General features: G+C 36.8%; 2 protein-coding genes across 2 annotated transcripts in view; both read right to left on the bottom strand.

Moving 5' to 3' along the window:
- Positions 1-452: 452 nt before the first annotated feature.
- Positions 453-4,576, bottom strand: LOC139143660 (tolloid-like protein 2). Its single transcript, XM_070714159.1, has 5 exons — positions 4,459-4,576; positions 3,552-3,671; positions 1,796-1,915; positions 988-1,142; positions 453-590 (listed from the first exon to the last, which is right to left on the bottom strand). Exons 1-5 carry the CDS (start codon positions 4,517-4,519, stop codon positions 453-455), a joined length of 594 nt encoding a protein of 197 aa, XP_070570260.1. The 5' UTR covers positions 4,520-4,576.
- Positions 4,577-10,445: 5,869 nt separating this feature from the next.
- LOC139143661 (low-density lipoprotein receptor-like) overlaps positions 10,446-16,509 on the bottom strand; it is a 150,127-nt gene continuing 144,063 nt past the window's right edge. Inside the window, exons 8-11 of the mRNA XM_070714175.1 lie at positions 15,401-15,606; positions 14,966-15,055; positions 10,921-11,043; positions 10,446-10,726 (exon numbers count right to left, since the gene is read on the bottom strand). Coding sequence (XP_070570276.1) covers positions 15,050-15,055; positions 15,401-15,606 — 212 coding nt within the window. The 3' untranslated portion in view covers positions 10,446-10,726; positions 10,921-11,043; positions 14,966-15,049. The remainder of the gene's footprint in view (positions 10,727-10,920; positions 11,044-14,965; positions 15,056-15,400; positions 15,607-16,509) is intronic.

Genomic DNA, 16,509 nt, shown 5'->3' on the forward strand with positions numbered 1-16,509 from the left:
GCGTCGCCTCATGTATGACCTTAAAGATATATAAAAGTTGCCGTACCATATAGAAATACTGTAGTTTGTTATTGCTATCTTGCACCAGATGAAATAGTTGCATTAAACACATGAGTACTTCTGACTAATCAAATTAACAGAGAACACGTTCAAACGTTACAGTATGCAATTTGGAAATCGAATGTGTGTTTTTTTAAATTTCCTAATAATTTTTATCTAAACGTATTTACAAGCAGAGAGTGGCATTCTTATTAGGGACAGGACAATTGTCTTTCTTGAAACCCCCAAAAAATCAAATAAATAAGCAAATGAAAATTTAGAAGGCCATGAACAAAAGTAACTTTTATACAGCGACATTCTCCGTGTCCCCGTGTTTCTCTGAGTTGATTTCAAGGGGTCTCAGAAACAAATACGGTCCTAATATCACTTTTTAGAATGAAGACGGACAGATCTTAAGAAAACATATGCGATGAAAAACAGGAAAGAAAGTCTTTACATCTTGGTAATATTACTAGTTGGAACAAATTCTGCAGGTATAACATATCCTTGGTCACGTGGGCATGTAAAGAAGAACCACTGGTGTAAAGAATCTGAAATGTAATATTAAGTGGTTGAAATTGTAAAATCACAGTGTGAATTAATTCGTGTGTGGCATAGTTTGAAATTACAACGCCATTGGATCGTCGGATATCTCTGAACATGCATACGGAATTCAAATACCGGTCAGAAAAACTCATGTTGAATAAAACAATATTTAAGGGTGAAGATCGTCAGCTGCGCATGTCCTAATTTGCTATTATTTTACGCGCAAGTTTTTAACCGTTTTACATCTAGTTTCGGAGGATCTACTAGAGCGACATTGCTAGAAAGATTCGACTATGACCTTAAAGGTATGTATCTTATAGGCATGAGGTATGTATATAAATTCAAATCTTCAGAATCGAACCATTTAATAGTTGTTATACGATATTTAGTTAGCAAACTCACCTCTGGTGGCTCAGTAATATCTCCACATACGTTAGCAAGTTTGTCATGTGTATCATGTTTCGTATCATATATCTCTAAGTAATCAACGGCACAGCGTGGTTGGTCACAGTCACCTACGACGTTGTTATACTGAGCAATAATGTCTAGAACTTTGCCTGTAGTTAAACATTCAAACATACAAATAAACATCAAATTAATTCAGAACGAAATAGAAGAGAGAGATGATTATTTAATGACAGGAACGCTGTAAATGTATTACTGGCCAGGAAATAACTTCTCAATTTTCGCTAATACTGCATATAAAATCTGCATACTCAATAGTAAAAAAGCTAACGATACCGTTGGTAGATGCTATTGTCTTAATAGCAAAATCGATGAAATATCCCAGATATCAAAGCAGTGGTATATATATATATATATATATATATATATATATATATATATATATATATATATATATATATATATATATATATATATATATATATATATATATATATATATATGTATACAGGTAGGTAAGTAGTAAGGTAGTAGGTATAGGTAGATATGTATGTATGTATGTATGTATGTATGTATGTATGTATGTATGTATGTATGTATGTATGTATGTATGTATGTATGTATGTATGTATGTATGTATGTAGTCTAGTTTTTTTTTTGTATAACAATTCACAGACTAAACCTTTCTGATACGCCTTAGCAGTAACTGTCCGATTTCATCGGATGATGTTGAGGAGGTCTATAATTGATGTGCGAATGAAATGCATCGTTAAGCTCACTTCATATATGATATCGTGATACATACCCTTTGAAACGTTAACATCCCATTCACAGCGAAAAGTATCCGACGGTTTAAATGTTATCAAACCGATGTCCAAATGATTGAGACCCAAAATTTCATTGAAGCCACACTTTGACGAATATACTGATAATAATAGGAGAAATGGATATTATTGTTTAAAGCCAGCCCTCTGTTTGCTTACTAAAAATATGTCACCCAATATTCTGTGAGATGTTTTTCAATTTTCGTTATTAAGCTGTGATGTCCATACAAGTGTCATCATTTCAATCTTTGTTGGTGGAGTTGGTCGATTGAATTCAGGTGCTGAGAACGTTTGTGTATGAGGCGGCCATATTTGATTTGCAACTCGAAATTATTTATTGTCAAAATCTAAATTGTGTATTCATCGCAAATGTTAAAATGTTCTGTGGTAACACTTACGTCGGAACTTTTACATAAGCTGCAATACATGTCAAACCGTCTTGTTGAAAATAAATGCAAAAAAGGTACAGCGAATTGGCCTTTTATGTAATGGTGATAGGCCTGAGTGATAGACAATCGTGTAGCTATTTCTAGAGATGTATAATAGTTTCTACATATATCACTGACTGCAGATGATTCCCGCTAATGTAAGTACCATATACACCCAGGAAAAGACATGTCGAAGGTCATTATGACGAACTAGTTGGTATGGACACCTCAAATGTTATTGTCTGTCGAATACCATATTACACAGTGAAAGCGATAGGGTATATCGTGAATATCTTTGGTGGAAACATTTTTCCTTTTTTGAGGTATATATACCAAAGCATAGACTCTCAAGTGACTGATAAAGGAACTACTCAGGGTTCAAAAACGAAAGCGTCAAAAGAATCACAGTGTCTCAGACATAACCGTCTTGGCTAATTTCTAATACCAAAAATCCGAAACACAACACAGTGCACAGCATGAATTTACTACACTTAAATAGTCACTAAACAATTACACAATCAGACCAATGCCATGAAACGTTAAACCACATGACTCCAAACATAATTTTATAGCCGATGTGTGCAGCTGCGTTCACTTTTTTTACTTGCAATGTGTCATGCTTTCCTGTTTTTCGTTCGCTAAACTGCTAGGGCCAAAAAAATAAAGTGTGCTGTTCCGATAACACGCTTTCAAAAAAAGGGTAGGTAGGTCGGCAGGAATTTTTGGAATAGAATCAAAGTGATATGGTATGTTGCATTTCGTCGAAATAGTGTTAACTATTCTGCTATTTAAGTCAGTAAATATATTCGCAGTAGTATTAATTTTACTTGTCTTACACATTACTGTATCGTCTATGTTTACATATTTAGGCGTCGATTTACAGTACCGGTTCTGAGTCATTCCTGTAAGGAAATGGTCACGAACATTAGTTTCACGTAGAATACGCCTCGGGGACAGCTTTTCGGACTCTTGGGGCCCATTTTAAAACTCATGGAGTAAGAAAAGCTCTTACGGTCTTGGTTTTCAGAAAATGGAAATGTTTTGTTTCCAATAGAGTTAACACAGGGACGGCCATTCTGTATTTTTAATATCGGTAAATGCTGAGGTCGCTTGTTTTTCCAGTACCAAACTTAGCACGGTAACCTTTGATTTTTATTCTTGATTTGGTAAGAGTGTGGTTGAAAGTTTCATTGAGGAAAGTTTGAGCAAACGTTAAAGGCTTTCACTTTCTAGGCGCATACTACCTTAAGAAATACGGACTGATGATTCAAAGTTTGCTCTGTGAAGGGACGTGCATTTCTCAACTTACCTATGCATCCCTCATCTTGTGACTGTGAGTCGCAATAGCATCTATCGTTGCCTGCCTCAGTTACACATATCCTGTCACAGCTACTGTCCACACTGTCTTCTTCTATGCAATTCATTATTTCTGAAAACATATTTGTTATCAAGTTAAATTTAAAGTTTTATCAAACTGTACATAAATTTAAACGTTTCTTGCGAATGATGATTAGTAAAATGTCTGTTGCGTATTTCGTCTAAACATTATTATCCACACAGAAATGAATGTACAAATTTGTTTAGTACTGAAAATGTTTTTTTTTTTCAGAGGAAGGTTGCACTACTAGCCAGTGAATATTTAAAACTATGTGGATAAACTCAGCGACGAAACGCTTTGGAATTCCGTTATTATCCATACGTCAATGGCTCTTGTTTTCAGGGTAACGTTCTCGACGAGGACTAACCTAAAGTCAGGTCAGTTGTAGCAGGTTTACAGCAAAAGCGTACCCTACTGACGGGCAACTTCAACAAGTTACATGATGTAATGACCTGACGTATATCCATTCATATTTCCTCCTGACATAAAGGTGGCGAGTTTCAGCCTCAACAAACCCGGCTATGTCTTGCCGAAACCTTCCGTGTTTGTATTCATGTTTTCTAACCTGAAGGAAATTTCCCCGGAGATTGTTCTGGTCTCCATCAATATGAGACAGAGATTTTTGTTTCAAATACAAGCTCATAACATGGAAATACATTGTCTTTACACAAAACAACAGTGAAAAAACATAAAAATATACAAAATGATTAACAAGGGACAGATGGTCGACATCAGCATGAATTGAAAGTTAAAGAAATTTATGTTAATACATTCAAATATCAGAAATATAAAATATAGTTCGCAGACATAGACATCTTGCAAACGTCAGTTTCCCTACCTGCACATTTGATGTCTGAGACGGGTCCATCACTACCACAGTCGCAGATCAATGATCCCATTTTGTGTTTGCAAATTCGCTCACACTGAATGTTCTGTTGACGTACAGCGCACTCGTTCCTGTCTGGAGATGTAATGGAGATCTTTGTGAGATTTCTGCACAAGAAACTGTACAAAGCTAACATGAGCGATTCGAAGCCTAAATAATTTGACGATTGTCGTACCATACGAAGTACGAATACTAAAATCACTCCGATCTGTATACCTAGAGCACATGAAAGCACATTACTGAAAAACAGTTGTAAAGTTGTTACCAACTACTCTTTAGCTGCATCCTTTCCGGTAAAGATACCTTACCGAATATTTATCGCTTTATATATATATATATATATATATATATATATATATATATATATATATATATATATATATATATATATATATATATATATATTATATATATATATATAATATATTATATATATATATATACTTCAAGTACAATGTAATAATATCTGTCACATAAGTTTTATGCATCCCGCAATCTCCAGACACAAGTGAAAGAGTTCTTAGGAACGCTCTCATTTATATATTTGGGACGTACCATTCTATTTGCAGGTGGTGTTTAAATGTGATACAATTTTGCTTTGGTGGCGACGTTTTGAAACCAACTCAGAGCGTTTGTTTAACAGTGTAGATTTGTCAGCATTGATAATGTGCAGCTCTTCTGATATACAAAGATTACATCGCTTACTTATGTTAGAGTAGCTCGATGGTTTGTCAATAATTGACAACGAAATGTCAAAGACTTGGTCCTTACTTTATAAGTTCCATAGATACTTTTACAACTCAGTACTGTAGGGGTGAAACTTTTCGGATGTGAAATTTAATCTGAATGACGACAAGTTCTATCCGTATCGTAAACCAAACGACCAAACAATGTATGTCCACAAGCAGTTCTAATCACCCGCCAGCTATTATTAAACACTTACCTGACGCAATAAGCAGGTGCAGCCAACGGAGCTATTCATCGAAAAAGCTGTTCCAGCAGCATTTTTTGAGGGCAGGGGAAATTTTAATTATGCTCGGGCAGGGGACATGTTTTTATGTGGTAGGGGAGCAAATTTTAGGTTTTTTTTGTAGGGCAGGGCAGATATCGGTTAATTGTCCTGGGAACAGGGCTTGGCGAAAAACGAGGAGAGGGAAAGCTACTTTTAAAACAGGGACAGGGGAAGTTGAGCCATGGTGTTTCCGGGGATTGGGACACAGGGCAAGTACTTATAACTTTTCATGTCTGCTAGGGGAAATGGAATGACAAAATTTTGAGGAGAATTTTTTTCCTGGGCAGGGGAAATCGGCAAGTTTTTTTTCGCCACAGGGCAGGGGAGCTTCAAAAAATTTACAGTGGGGAGGGGAAACAGGCAAAAATAAGTGGGGAGTGGGTAAAAATGAAGTTTGAGTGCGGGAGGGTAGGTCGAAAAATTTTTAGTGGGAGGGCAAATTATGAACAGCTAATTAATTACCCTCTTGACTTAAAATTAGTCAGTTCACATTGCTTGTCATACACAATATATCTTATCATAGTAAGGACCCCTTTAAAAGTGCATTGTTCGTTGGCTGCACCTGAATAAGCAAACGCATCTCGACAATATCCAGTGATAAGGGCATCTTTAATGAATACAAAGGTCAATACAATATGGCGCGAAAGACAAACGGATACACCGAACATGTCAAGACCAACCAATCAGGAGAAACAACAGAAAATGTCACATCACGTGGTTCAACTCCCCCTTCAGCGAGAACGTGAAACTTAATATCGGGAAGAGATTTTTTCAGCTTGTCGACAAACACTTTCCAAAGAGGTCTAAACTTCACAAGATCTTCAATTGGAACACAATTAAAGTGAGTTATAGCTGTATGAAGAATATTGCAAGTATTATCAAATCGCATAATAAGAGGGTAATCACCGGAGGTCAGTGTAAGGATCAACCAGCTGATTGTAATTGCCGGCTCAAGTATGCATGCCCCTTGAAGGGTAACTGTCAAGTCAAAGGCGTGGTTTACAAGGCCAAAGTATCAACGGTGGACAAAACGGAGAAGGTGTACATCGGCGTCACTGATAAAACCTTCAAGACGAGCTTCACTAACTACATGCAATCATTCCGTAACGAGATATATAAAAACAGTACTGAGTTGTCAAAGTATGTATGGAATTTAAAAAGTGAGGACCAAGTCTTTGACATTTTATGGTCAATTATTGACAAAGCATCGAGCTACTCTGACATAAGCAAGTAATGTAATCTTTGTATATCAGAAAAGCCGCACATTATCAATGCTGACAAACCTTCGCTGTTAAACCAGTCCGGGTTATGTCCATAGAGAGGATATTACGATTGACCAATCAGCGAACCTGCCGCCGCCAACGTCATTAATAATTAACCCTGCAATCCTTGGCTCGCAGATTGTAATGAGTTCGGAACTTTCGGCCAGATTTCACCCTTTATTTTTAGCACTAGGTAGTTTTTTAGATGTAGACGTTATGCACAATGTTCAGTACGGTCGAGATGGCGACTGACACTGGTGGTTATTATATCGAATATTACTTCTTTGGATGGTTTTCCTGGCTAGGTACCGCTCCTAGAAATCAGGATTTGACCCTTGTAAATTTACAGCAAGTTATTTGTCGCCAAATATCGCCTATTTTTGGTCAAATTTAATTTAACCTTTCCATGTGTAGCATGGAGAATGTTTCAAGCTTTGCAACGATGGGTCAACTGTTCTTGTCAATGATCGGAGCACGATGGAGCACGATTTTTTCTATCACCATGCATTTCCCGGTACGATTGACCCTTCGCTCAGAAAAACGCGTGCAGAATCAATCACCGAGAAGTTAACCAGAAGCTGGTAAAGAGTACGAAAAACGTCCAATAACTCTTTGTCGAACATGGTCTAGGGTAAAGAAACTCAGAAAACTATTCCTGAAGAAATCCTTACAATTTTTAACACGGTAGAACGTTGCAAATTGACTCGACACCTCCGGGTAGCCAACACTCTCACTCGATCGGTCACGGTGGATCTGTCAGGTCCTATCGCGATCTCAGCATAACATTTCAAAGTGAACCCACTTAACCTTTAACCTCATTACATATACTGTATGTGATTGGTTCTTGCCTTAACCTCATTACATATACGGTACGCCATTGGCTTTTCCTACTATCCTCTATATGGACATAACCCGGACTGTAAACAAACGCTCTGAGTTGGTTTGAAAATGTCGCCACCAAAACAAATATTATGTAAGAGAATATTTTACATTTTTTACAAAAATATATACTTCTTAACATTCAGTACTTCACAAAGTAAATCGTGGTCAGTCCAAAACCGGTGAATTTGAGTGAAAATATGCTGCTGACGTAAAATTTCGTGCACTGCGCAGCGCGGGTTGAAATTTCGTTCTGTGCGCTTAGCGGACGCGCTGAACGCGTTCCCAGTCTGCTCGCGATCACACAGTGCAGTGCGCGAGAAGCATCCAAAAAACGCCAAAATTTCGAGTTTTTCAGGTAAAATTGGTCTAAAAAGGTGTATAATAATGAGGTTATTTCCACAATACCGGGATTTATGTCCTCGTACATCGTACGCTACGGTACTGTTCTCGACGCTACGCGTCTCGGACAATACCTCCGCTGCACGATGTACTCGGACATAAATCCCGGTATTTTGGGAATAACCTTATATTATTACTTTGTACAAGAAGAAATTTGTGTTATTTTTCTGCTTTCCGCATCGAGCACTGTAATTTCCCAAGAGGACATCTGTATACTTCGAGATATTTAAAGCAAAGTGTTACAAATAATGACACAAATTACTTTCAGTAGGAATAATAATTCTGTAGCTTAAGTTTCATGCATCCTGCAATGCAGTAATTTCCCAAGAGGTCATCTGTATACTTCGAGATATATATATATATATATATATATATATATATATATATATATATATAGATATATATATATATATATATTATATATATATATATATATATATATATATATATATATATATATATATATATATATAATGACACAAATTACTTTCAGTAGAAAAGTAATATATCTGTAGCTTAAGTTTCTGCATCCTGCAATGCATGTAATTTCCCAAGAGGACATCTGTATACTTCGATATATATATATATATATATATATATATATATATATATATATATATATATATTATATATATATATATATATATATATATATATATATATATATATAATAATATAATATATATATATTAAAGCAAAGTGTTATAAATAATGACACAAATTCTTTCAGTAGAAAGTAATAATATCTGTAGCTTAAGTTTCATGCATCCTGCAATGCATGTAATTTCCCAGAGGACATCTGTATACTTCGATATATATATATATATATTATATATATATATATATATATATATATATATATATATATATATATATATATATATATATATATATATATATATATATATATATATATATATATATATATATATATATATATATATATATATATATATATATATTTAAAGCAAAGTGTTATAAATATGACACAAATTACTTTCAGTAGAAAGTAATAATATCTGTAGCTTAAGTTTCATGCATCCTGCAATCTTCAGACACAAGTGAAAGGGTTCTTAGCAACAGTCTCATTTATATCTTTGGGACTTACCATTCTATTTGCAAGTGGTGTTAAAATTTTATACATAATATTTGTTTTGGTGGCGACATTTTCAAACCAACTCAAAGCGTTTGTTTAACAGCGTAGATTTGTCAGCATTGATTATGTGTAGCTTTTCTGATATACAACGATTACATTGCTTGCTTATGTTAGAGTAACCCGGTGCTTTGTCAATAATTGAACACGTGACGTCAAATACCTGGTCTTCGTCTTTTGAAAAACCAAGCAAATTTTGACAACTCTCTGCTATTCCTGTATTTGTTGCTTCGGAACGATTAGCGACGCGCATCTTGAAGGTGTTATCAGCGATTACAATTGTTGGGACAAGACTCGTTGAAAAGTAACTGTCAGATCAAAGGTGTCGTTCACAAGGCAAAGGTATCAACGGGAGTCAGTAAGGAGAAGGTTTACATCTGCTACTTAAGTTTCATTAAGATGATTGCAAGATGCATGAAACTTAAAGGCACTTTTTGCGATCCCTGGGATCGCCTTTGTTCTAGTAGATAAGAGGATTATGGAGGTGTGACAGCCTTTTGTTTTCCATTGAATTGTAATCTGGTGGGTAAATTTTCTGATGAGATAATCTGGTGCCAATAGAGGCCTTTAAGTAACATATATTATTAATTTGTACTTAGAGTAATTTGTATATATAATATTTATATATATAATATATATAATATATATATATTATATATATATATTATATATATATATATATATATATATATATATATATATATATATATATATATAGTTGTTTGTTAATAAAACCTACCAGTGGTCTCACAAATGTACATCTCCTGTAATTCACAGTCATCGTCATCCCAACGGTAAAGCTCCTCCATGTAATTCCTATCAATTAGGGATTTGACAGATAATATAATGTTAAATGCAAGCGCATGCAATTATTTTTGTCTGAGCATTGACTTCTTCCAATGAGTCTGACATCATTCTAATCCAGCGCCTTCACGGATGGTCGCCTGGCCATATCTCTGTCTTCCTAGCTGTTGTCAGTCTGTCTTTATGTTTCATCATAAGTCTGGATACGTTAATGTTTTTTCGGTATGAGTCTGTGACCATTATCTGAACGCGTTTACTTCAATCATGTTTTTAGGTTTTGATATGTTGTCTATGTGTCATAAAAATACTGCATCATTGCAATACCTTCTAGTACTGCTGTAGTTAATTGCGTGAGTGTGAAAAAATTTGATATTCATGACTGTGACTGATTGTATAGAATGATTTAATGCTTAGAATCTCACCACTGTTGAACCAAACACGGTCCATTTCCGTTAGGTTCGCCTGGGGCAAATCCGAACGGTCTTAAACTTGTACCATCACTACTTTCTACGTAGCTGTCGTGTAAGCTCTCGCATCGAACCAGAAATTTTCACACTCTCTAATGCCGTCGAACTAATATACTCTTCCAATCGCTGATGTTTCTCCTCGTCTGTATCTTGTACCAGAGATAAGCTATATGGCTTTCACATGTAAGGGCTGCATTATAGGGATCTTTTGGTACCGTGAATGCTTTGAAAATTGGACTAGCTGGAAAGTAAATGATATTCAACTGATGATTTAAATTGACCAAAAAAAGGCCCAACATTATTACTCATATTGGCAGACCATTTGGATCATAGCATGTTTTTGGTTTCCCCTTGGGTGTGAGTTTTCCCTTCGACGGTCGACCGTGTTTGCATGCTCATTCTAGCCAATGATTATTCTATATGCTAAAAACTTACCTTGGCAACTTCTTCTATCAGTGCTTAGACGGTAACCATGGTTGCATTTACAATAGAAGGATCCCGGTGTATTGACGCATTCGTGTTCACAGAACCTTTGATAGACCGAACATTCGTCGATATCTGGGGAATAAATGCCAGAGCGCATATTATTCTCAGTTTAAAATGTCAATGACCGACGTAAAGGTTAATACTATATATTATTGCCTGAATACATGGTTTTATGTGCTCGAGAGCAGGTGACAATGTGCCTGACGCCGGTAAAATTTAGAGAATTTACTTCAATGTTATGAAAATACACGAAAACATGCCTAGGGTTGATGTGCTTTTCTAGGGTCTGTCTATTTACCGTAAAACACATATTTTATATATTTACTCTAATGATGGAATAAGTAAAGAATAAGTAAAGTTTTCACAGCCTTTGTTTTTTCGAAGAAGAAAAATTTATTTTACCCAAAGAGATAACCTGGGATGGCGGCCATTTTGAATTTCAAATATTTGTAAGTATCAGCTAATTTGATTCTCTAGTACCAAACGTTGCATGGTGACCCTTCTTTTTTATTTTAGACCCGAAAGAATATGGTTGAAAGTTTGCTTGAGGAAAATTTTGGCAAAATTTGTCTTTCCTTGACGAGGCGCCAACTACTTGAAACACTAGGTAAGAGCACTCACTCAATGTAGTACACGCCTCGAAAGTTAAAGACTTTAACTTGCGGTCAAACTTTCTTCAATTTGATTATTTTAACCATAATAATTTTCTTTCAAAATCAAGAATAAAAATCGGGGTCACCGTTGAAATTTTGGTACAAGAGAAACAACTTACAGGAGATTTACCGATATCTCAAGTTCAAAATGGCCGCCATCCCTGAGTCTACTCTTAAGACATGAGAGAAAATGCCGAGAGAGTTTGACCGGTTGACCTCGCTGTTAATTTTATGCAGGAAATTACAATAACAATGCTTGGTCGAATGACGGAGTGCCTTGAGGGTGGGATCACCAGTGTATATGGGGAGGAGTACCTTCCCGATGGTGATAAGTGGTGCAGATTACCGTCGCCTAGGTGACTGGCGTATACGCGTGCCAAAAGACACCTATGGTTGATTTCCTGTTGACCAGTCGGATGGCAGAGTTGCAAATACCTGGACTGAACCATTTGTTTTTTGTGGGTGTCGGTGGTACTTTGACAATATAAGTAAAAATGCACATATATTGAGTTTATTGTCTGTTTATGAGCGGCCAGTATTTCCAACAGCATAAATTATGTGCATTTGCCCTTGAAGGAATAAATAATTTTCGAATAAACATTGCGAATGTAACTACATTCCTTAAGCTCGACGTACACTTAAGTGCCCCAAAGAACCATGAAATCGCCCGACTTTCGATTGAAAAGATGAGTTTTGCCAAACCGCGTATACAGAAAAAGTGGCAGATGACTTTATTTTTAGAATCATAGACAGTATAGCGAGATGTAAAAAATGTGAAACAGGCTCCCCACCTAACTATCCTAAATGTTTTGTGTCGAGTTTGTGTTTGATTCGTTTCGAAAATGTGTTCCTACATTCTTATCGATTGTTTGTGTTAATGAAATGTTTGTTTCGCTTTGGATATTTGTAGAGAAGTTTGGATTAGTGTGTACGGTAATGTTTTGTTTGTGTGGGGAAAGCTTATGGCGAGACGCAGCCGGACCTATGTTGTTACACAGTGGTTGTTACAAAAGTTGATAGAGTCGCCCTTTGACGCTTGCGTTTCGAAACCCGAGTGTGGTTTTCTCATAAGTCGCAGTGTAGATTCTTTCCTTAGTTTGTGTTTGTGAAAATTTATTTTAATGCATTTAAGTGGTCTTGCTTTCCGATTAGCGAGGCAAGTATATTAATTTTGGTCACGTTGTGAGTCCGTTTGGTGGTTCGGTTTGTTTGTTCTATATTTCTTTACTTCGGTAAATTTTGTTTTGACTGGTGTGTCTTTTAGATTTTTGCGGAGGTTTGTGAATTTTTAGGCAATAAGTACCACTGCGGGGTACGGATTTATGTTTATTGGATCAAGATACTTACAAGTATCCTGGTTGATGTGCTTGTTCTCGTACATTTTAATTAATAGTTCATTTACTTTGTTTACTGTTTGTTCTGGCTTGTTGTGTATAATACTGAGTGTTACGTAATTGCCTTTCGCATTCGAGTACGTAATCGTTTGTGTTGACAATAACGAAAAACCGACCCTTGTCGAAGGGTTATTTTCCCAAAATTTGTCCAATGTTTGCAAGCTGGTTTATCGCGATTCTTTTGGCACGCGACATGTTTTGTTTCTTTGTTTGAAAGGGTATCTCTAGAAGTGCGAGTTTAGCAGCTTCAGATAGCTTTCAAGTTTTTGTTTTTTTTTTGTTGTTCGTGGAGTCCAATTTGACTTTTCTTTGAATTGGTGTTGTTGCGATTGTTTGTGTCTCACGATGTAGCGTAGTCACATTATACGACTTTATTTGTTGAAATCCTGAGGTGGTTTTATTCTGTTTGGTTTTGTTGGTGTCCGAATGAATTTTAAGGCTTTTGCCTAGTACTATTTTTCGGAGTTTCATAGTTTGAGCGATGATAGGTTGTTGTTGAATTTCATGTTGTTGTCGGCTTTTCTTTGGAAATAGCTGATTTATTTCTACGGCCATGTTTTCTGTTACGTTACTGTGATTGTTTACTTTGTATTTAATGTTGTGTTTCAGTTGTTTGTATGTGTACGATTTTTGTTATTTCTTTTAAGTGTTTGTGTGTTCTATTTCATCTTATCGTATTTTTTGGTAGCTCCCTTTTTGGAGTATTTGGTGGCCCTGAAAAGGGCCGCTTGGTATGGGTTTTTGTTAGCGCTTGGCGCGTTTGTTTTGGCGATAAGCCTAGCTTTTTATGCTTCTTTTCGCCGATTCGATGTGCTTGGTGAGTAGGTGTTTGCCGCCTTCTTGTCACTGTGTGTGCTTACATGGACAGTCTGCATAGCCCTTGAATGTGGTCTCGATTTTGATCAAACTTACAATTTAGGAGTATATATCAAAACTGATAAATGATTTATGTGATTACTGTAGCTATAGATAGGCTACATTCAGGACGGGCAGCGACGGGCAGTAATTAGTAGGCAAAACAGGTGGTTTTCACCGTGGGCAGAACTCGGTGCAATGATACTGAACATTAATAGTAAGCTGTCACCTTGAAGGTAATGCTGTAGGTGAAACAAGGACACACGATGGTACAAACAACAACACAAGTGAAACGTACACAGAGAAATACACGCGTTTCTACGTTGTGCCCACCCGGGCCACGCGATTAAAATATGACTGATACTGCTGGATAGTGTTAATTGGGTCGGTAAACAGTCAATTAATAGTTTAATTGACTACCTGGGTGATTGGCAGGTCGTGTCCAACGACGCATATGCAAAGCAGGCCAAAAGACAAAAGCCCCCAAAGTTATTGACAGCTGGCCAGGGGTCACCATGAATACGTAATGAAGCTTCACTACGCAGAAACTGCGTAGTCAAGCCCTTCTTAACCGGTCAAAACTCTCTCGGCATTTTCCGGCATGAGGAACACTGTTATTCCTAGAACCACAATACGGTGAGTTCATTACATATAGTTGGAAAAATCTTACAGGCATATGGTCTCTGAGACTTCTTGACTGACATATTTTATATCATTGCATTTTAGTTTTCGTAATAGATATGTATGTACCCTCTCACCATTGAAAACAATAAAAATAAAATTAAATGAAATAAAATAAAATAAAATAAAATAAAATCGTCAATTTTTGACAAACTAAGACGGTGAAAATTTTTCTTACACCGAGAGCTTTAAAATGAACCACTACAAGTGATGGATCAGAAAATTATGCTAAAGGTTATAGAGTGGGAATACACCGAGGCGCATTCTACTTTAATATATTAGACTTCCAACAGTCGAATTTGGTTGCATCATAAACATTGGAAGAAGCTCTCTCTGCCTAGATTTGAGTGATTTGATGTCTGATGAACTGAGACCAAAGTCAATCTAACGTACATTAACAGGGTTACATACCGACACATTTGCTTTGTTGAAGTTCATAACCCGGACAACAAGGCAACGTTTCAAATTCTGCAGCATCTCCGTCCGAGCAATTCCTTATATCTGGAAAAGATAGCATTTTGGGTAAGGTAAGATGACAATACGCCATTGCCATTAATGTCATAAGCAACAGATTACTTTACAAATTAAAATAGCGTAATACAGAATAGTCTGCAAGACTTAACAGCACATGCGTGTTTTGTTGACAATCAAGATCATCCGGGACATCTCATTCTGAATTTGGAGCATCTTTTTACGACCCAAAACAACAATAAAGCAAACCAAGGGCTCCTTCCTTTGTTACATACTGATGTCAGTGAAAATGCGAGAAGAGCCACCAACAGTTGTAATTCTGGATGCACATGCATCATCAAATAGTAACACACCAATTCAAAACAACGTCGTTACCTTGTCCGTAAACTTCGGCTTCGCAAATCGACAGCGGGTCCAGGCGATCAGGAAATCAACACTAACGTATCTTCCAAGCATTCTCCCGGGACAATTGATAACAATCTCGCCTCTGTTGTCGAGGCCAATCGGTTCTCCGCAAATCGGATTCTGTAGATGGTCTTCATCGTTTCCCGCCCTCACAACGGCGCCAATCAAGCGATCGTCTGCAACATAATTTTGTTACAATGGCGACGATCAGACAACTGCCCGCGTACTGTTGCGTACAACAAATGATCATCCGCGCTACAATTTTGTTTCGCCGGGGGTCGATCGAACAACCGTTTGGAAAGTTTTCTTTAAATGTCATTGATTACAAAACTTTCGCGATGTCTCATTGAAACAAACGTACAAAGGGTTTTACTTCATCGGCGGCGGCCACTAAAGATCGTCTGCAAAATAACTGTACTTGCTCTGTAAGTTAACTTCAGTGACCTTTACATGTATAAGTATTTGCTGTTCTTCTCCTCACTTGTAGAATGTTTCGACGACAAATTCGTGTAGAAAGCGTTACTTGCCATCACGTTGCAACACTAAAGATGCTTTGTAGTACAGTGCTTACGGCAGTAGGGAAAAACAATTATACACACACCACACACACACACACACACACACAACCAAGCATTATTCGAAAGAATGAAAGCTCTTTGTCACATACATAGAAATAGAATGTTTCAGCTGAAATATTGCTTTCATCACGCACTGGCTAATGACAGAACCTTTGCATGGACTCCTGTCATCGTCATGACACATGTCAATCTAACATACACATGTGATGGGCATTAGGAAAGTTTACGCAACTTACAACAGCAGGTATCGTCTCGATTTACAATGTGTACTCTAATAATTCGGTACGTCATCAGCAGATCAACTTTCCACCAAGGTTCAAAATCCCAGCGCGTGTGTGAGCAGCTCCCTCCCTCGAAGTAGTTACCATTCTTGTCACCGTCGAGGGCGCTAGATGCTACACCCCTGGCATCGTCAGGTGCCGCCAACTGGCAAATTACATTAATTTCTCAAAATCATCACAAAACATGTTTTGAAGGCTGATATACCGATTTTTCTTATTT

Source organism: Ptychodera flava, chromosome 1, assembly GCF_041260155.1.
Source record: "Ptychodera flava strain L36383 chromosome 1, AS_Pfla_20210202, whole genome shotgun sequence".
Taxonomy (NCBI): domain Eukaryota; kingdom Metazoa; phylum Hemichordata; class Enteropneusta; family Ptychoderidae; genus Ptychodera; species Ptychodera flava.

What these genes read in the sequence shown, in the direction of transcription:
- LOC139143660 (XM_070714159.1), bottom strand. Translation starts at nt 4,519, where the DNA reads ATGGGATCATTGATCTGCGACTGTGGTAGTGATGGACCCGTCTCAGAC. An exon ending in ACAAGATGAGGGATGCATAG is followed by an intron (nt 1,916 to 3,551) that starts GTAAGTTGAGAA and finishes TATTATTATCAG; the next exon opens with TATATTCGTCAAAGTGTGGC. An exon ending in GGATGTTAACGTTTCAAAGG is followed by an intron (nt 1,143 to 1,795) that starts GTATGTATCACG and finishes GTTTAACTACAG; the next exon opens with GCAAAGTTCTAGACATTATT.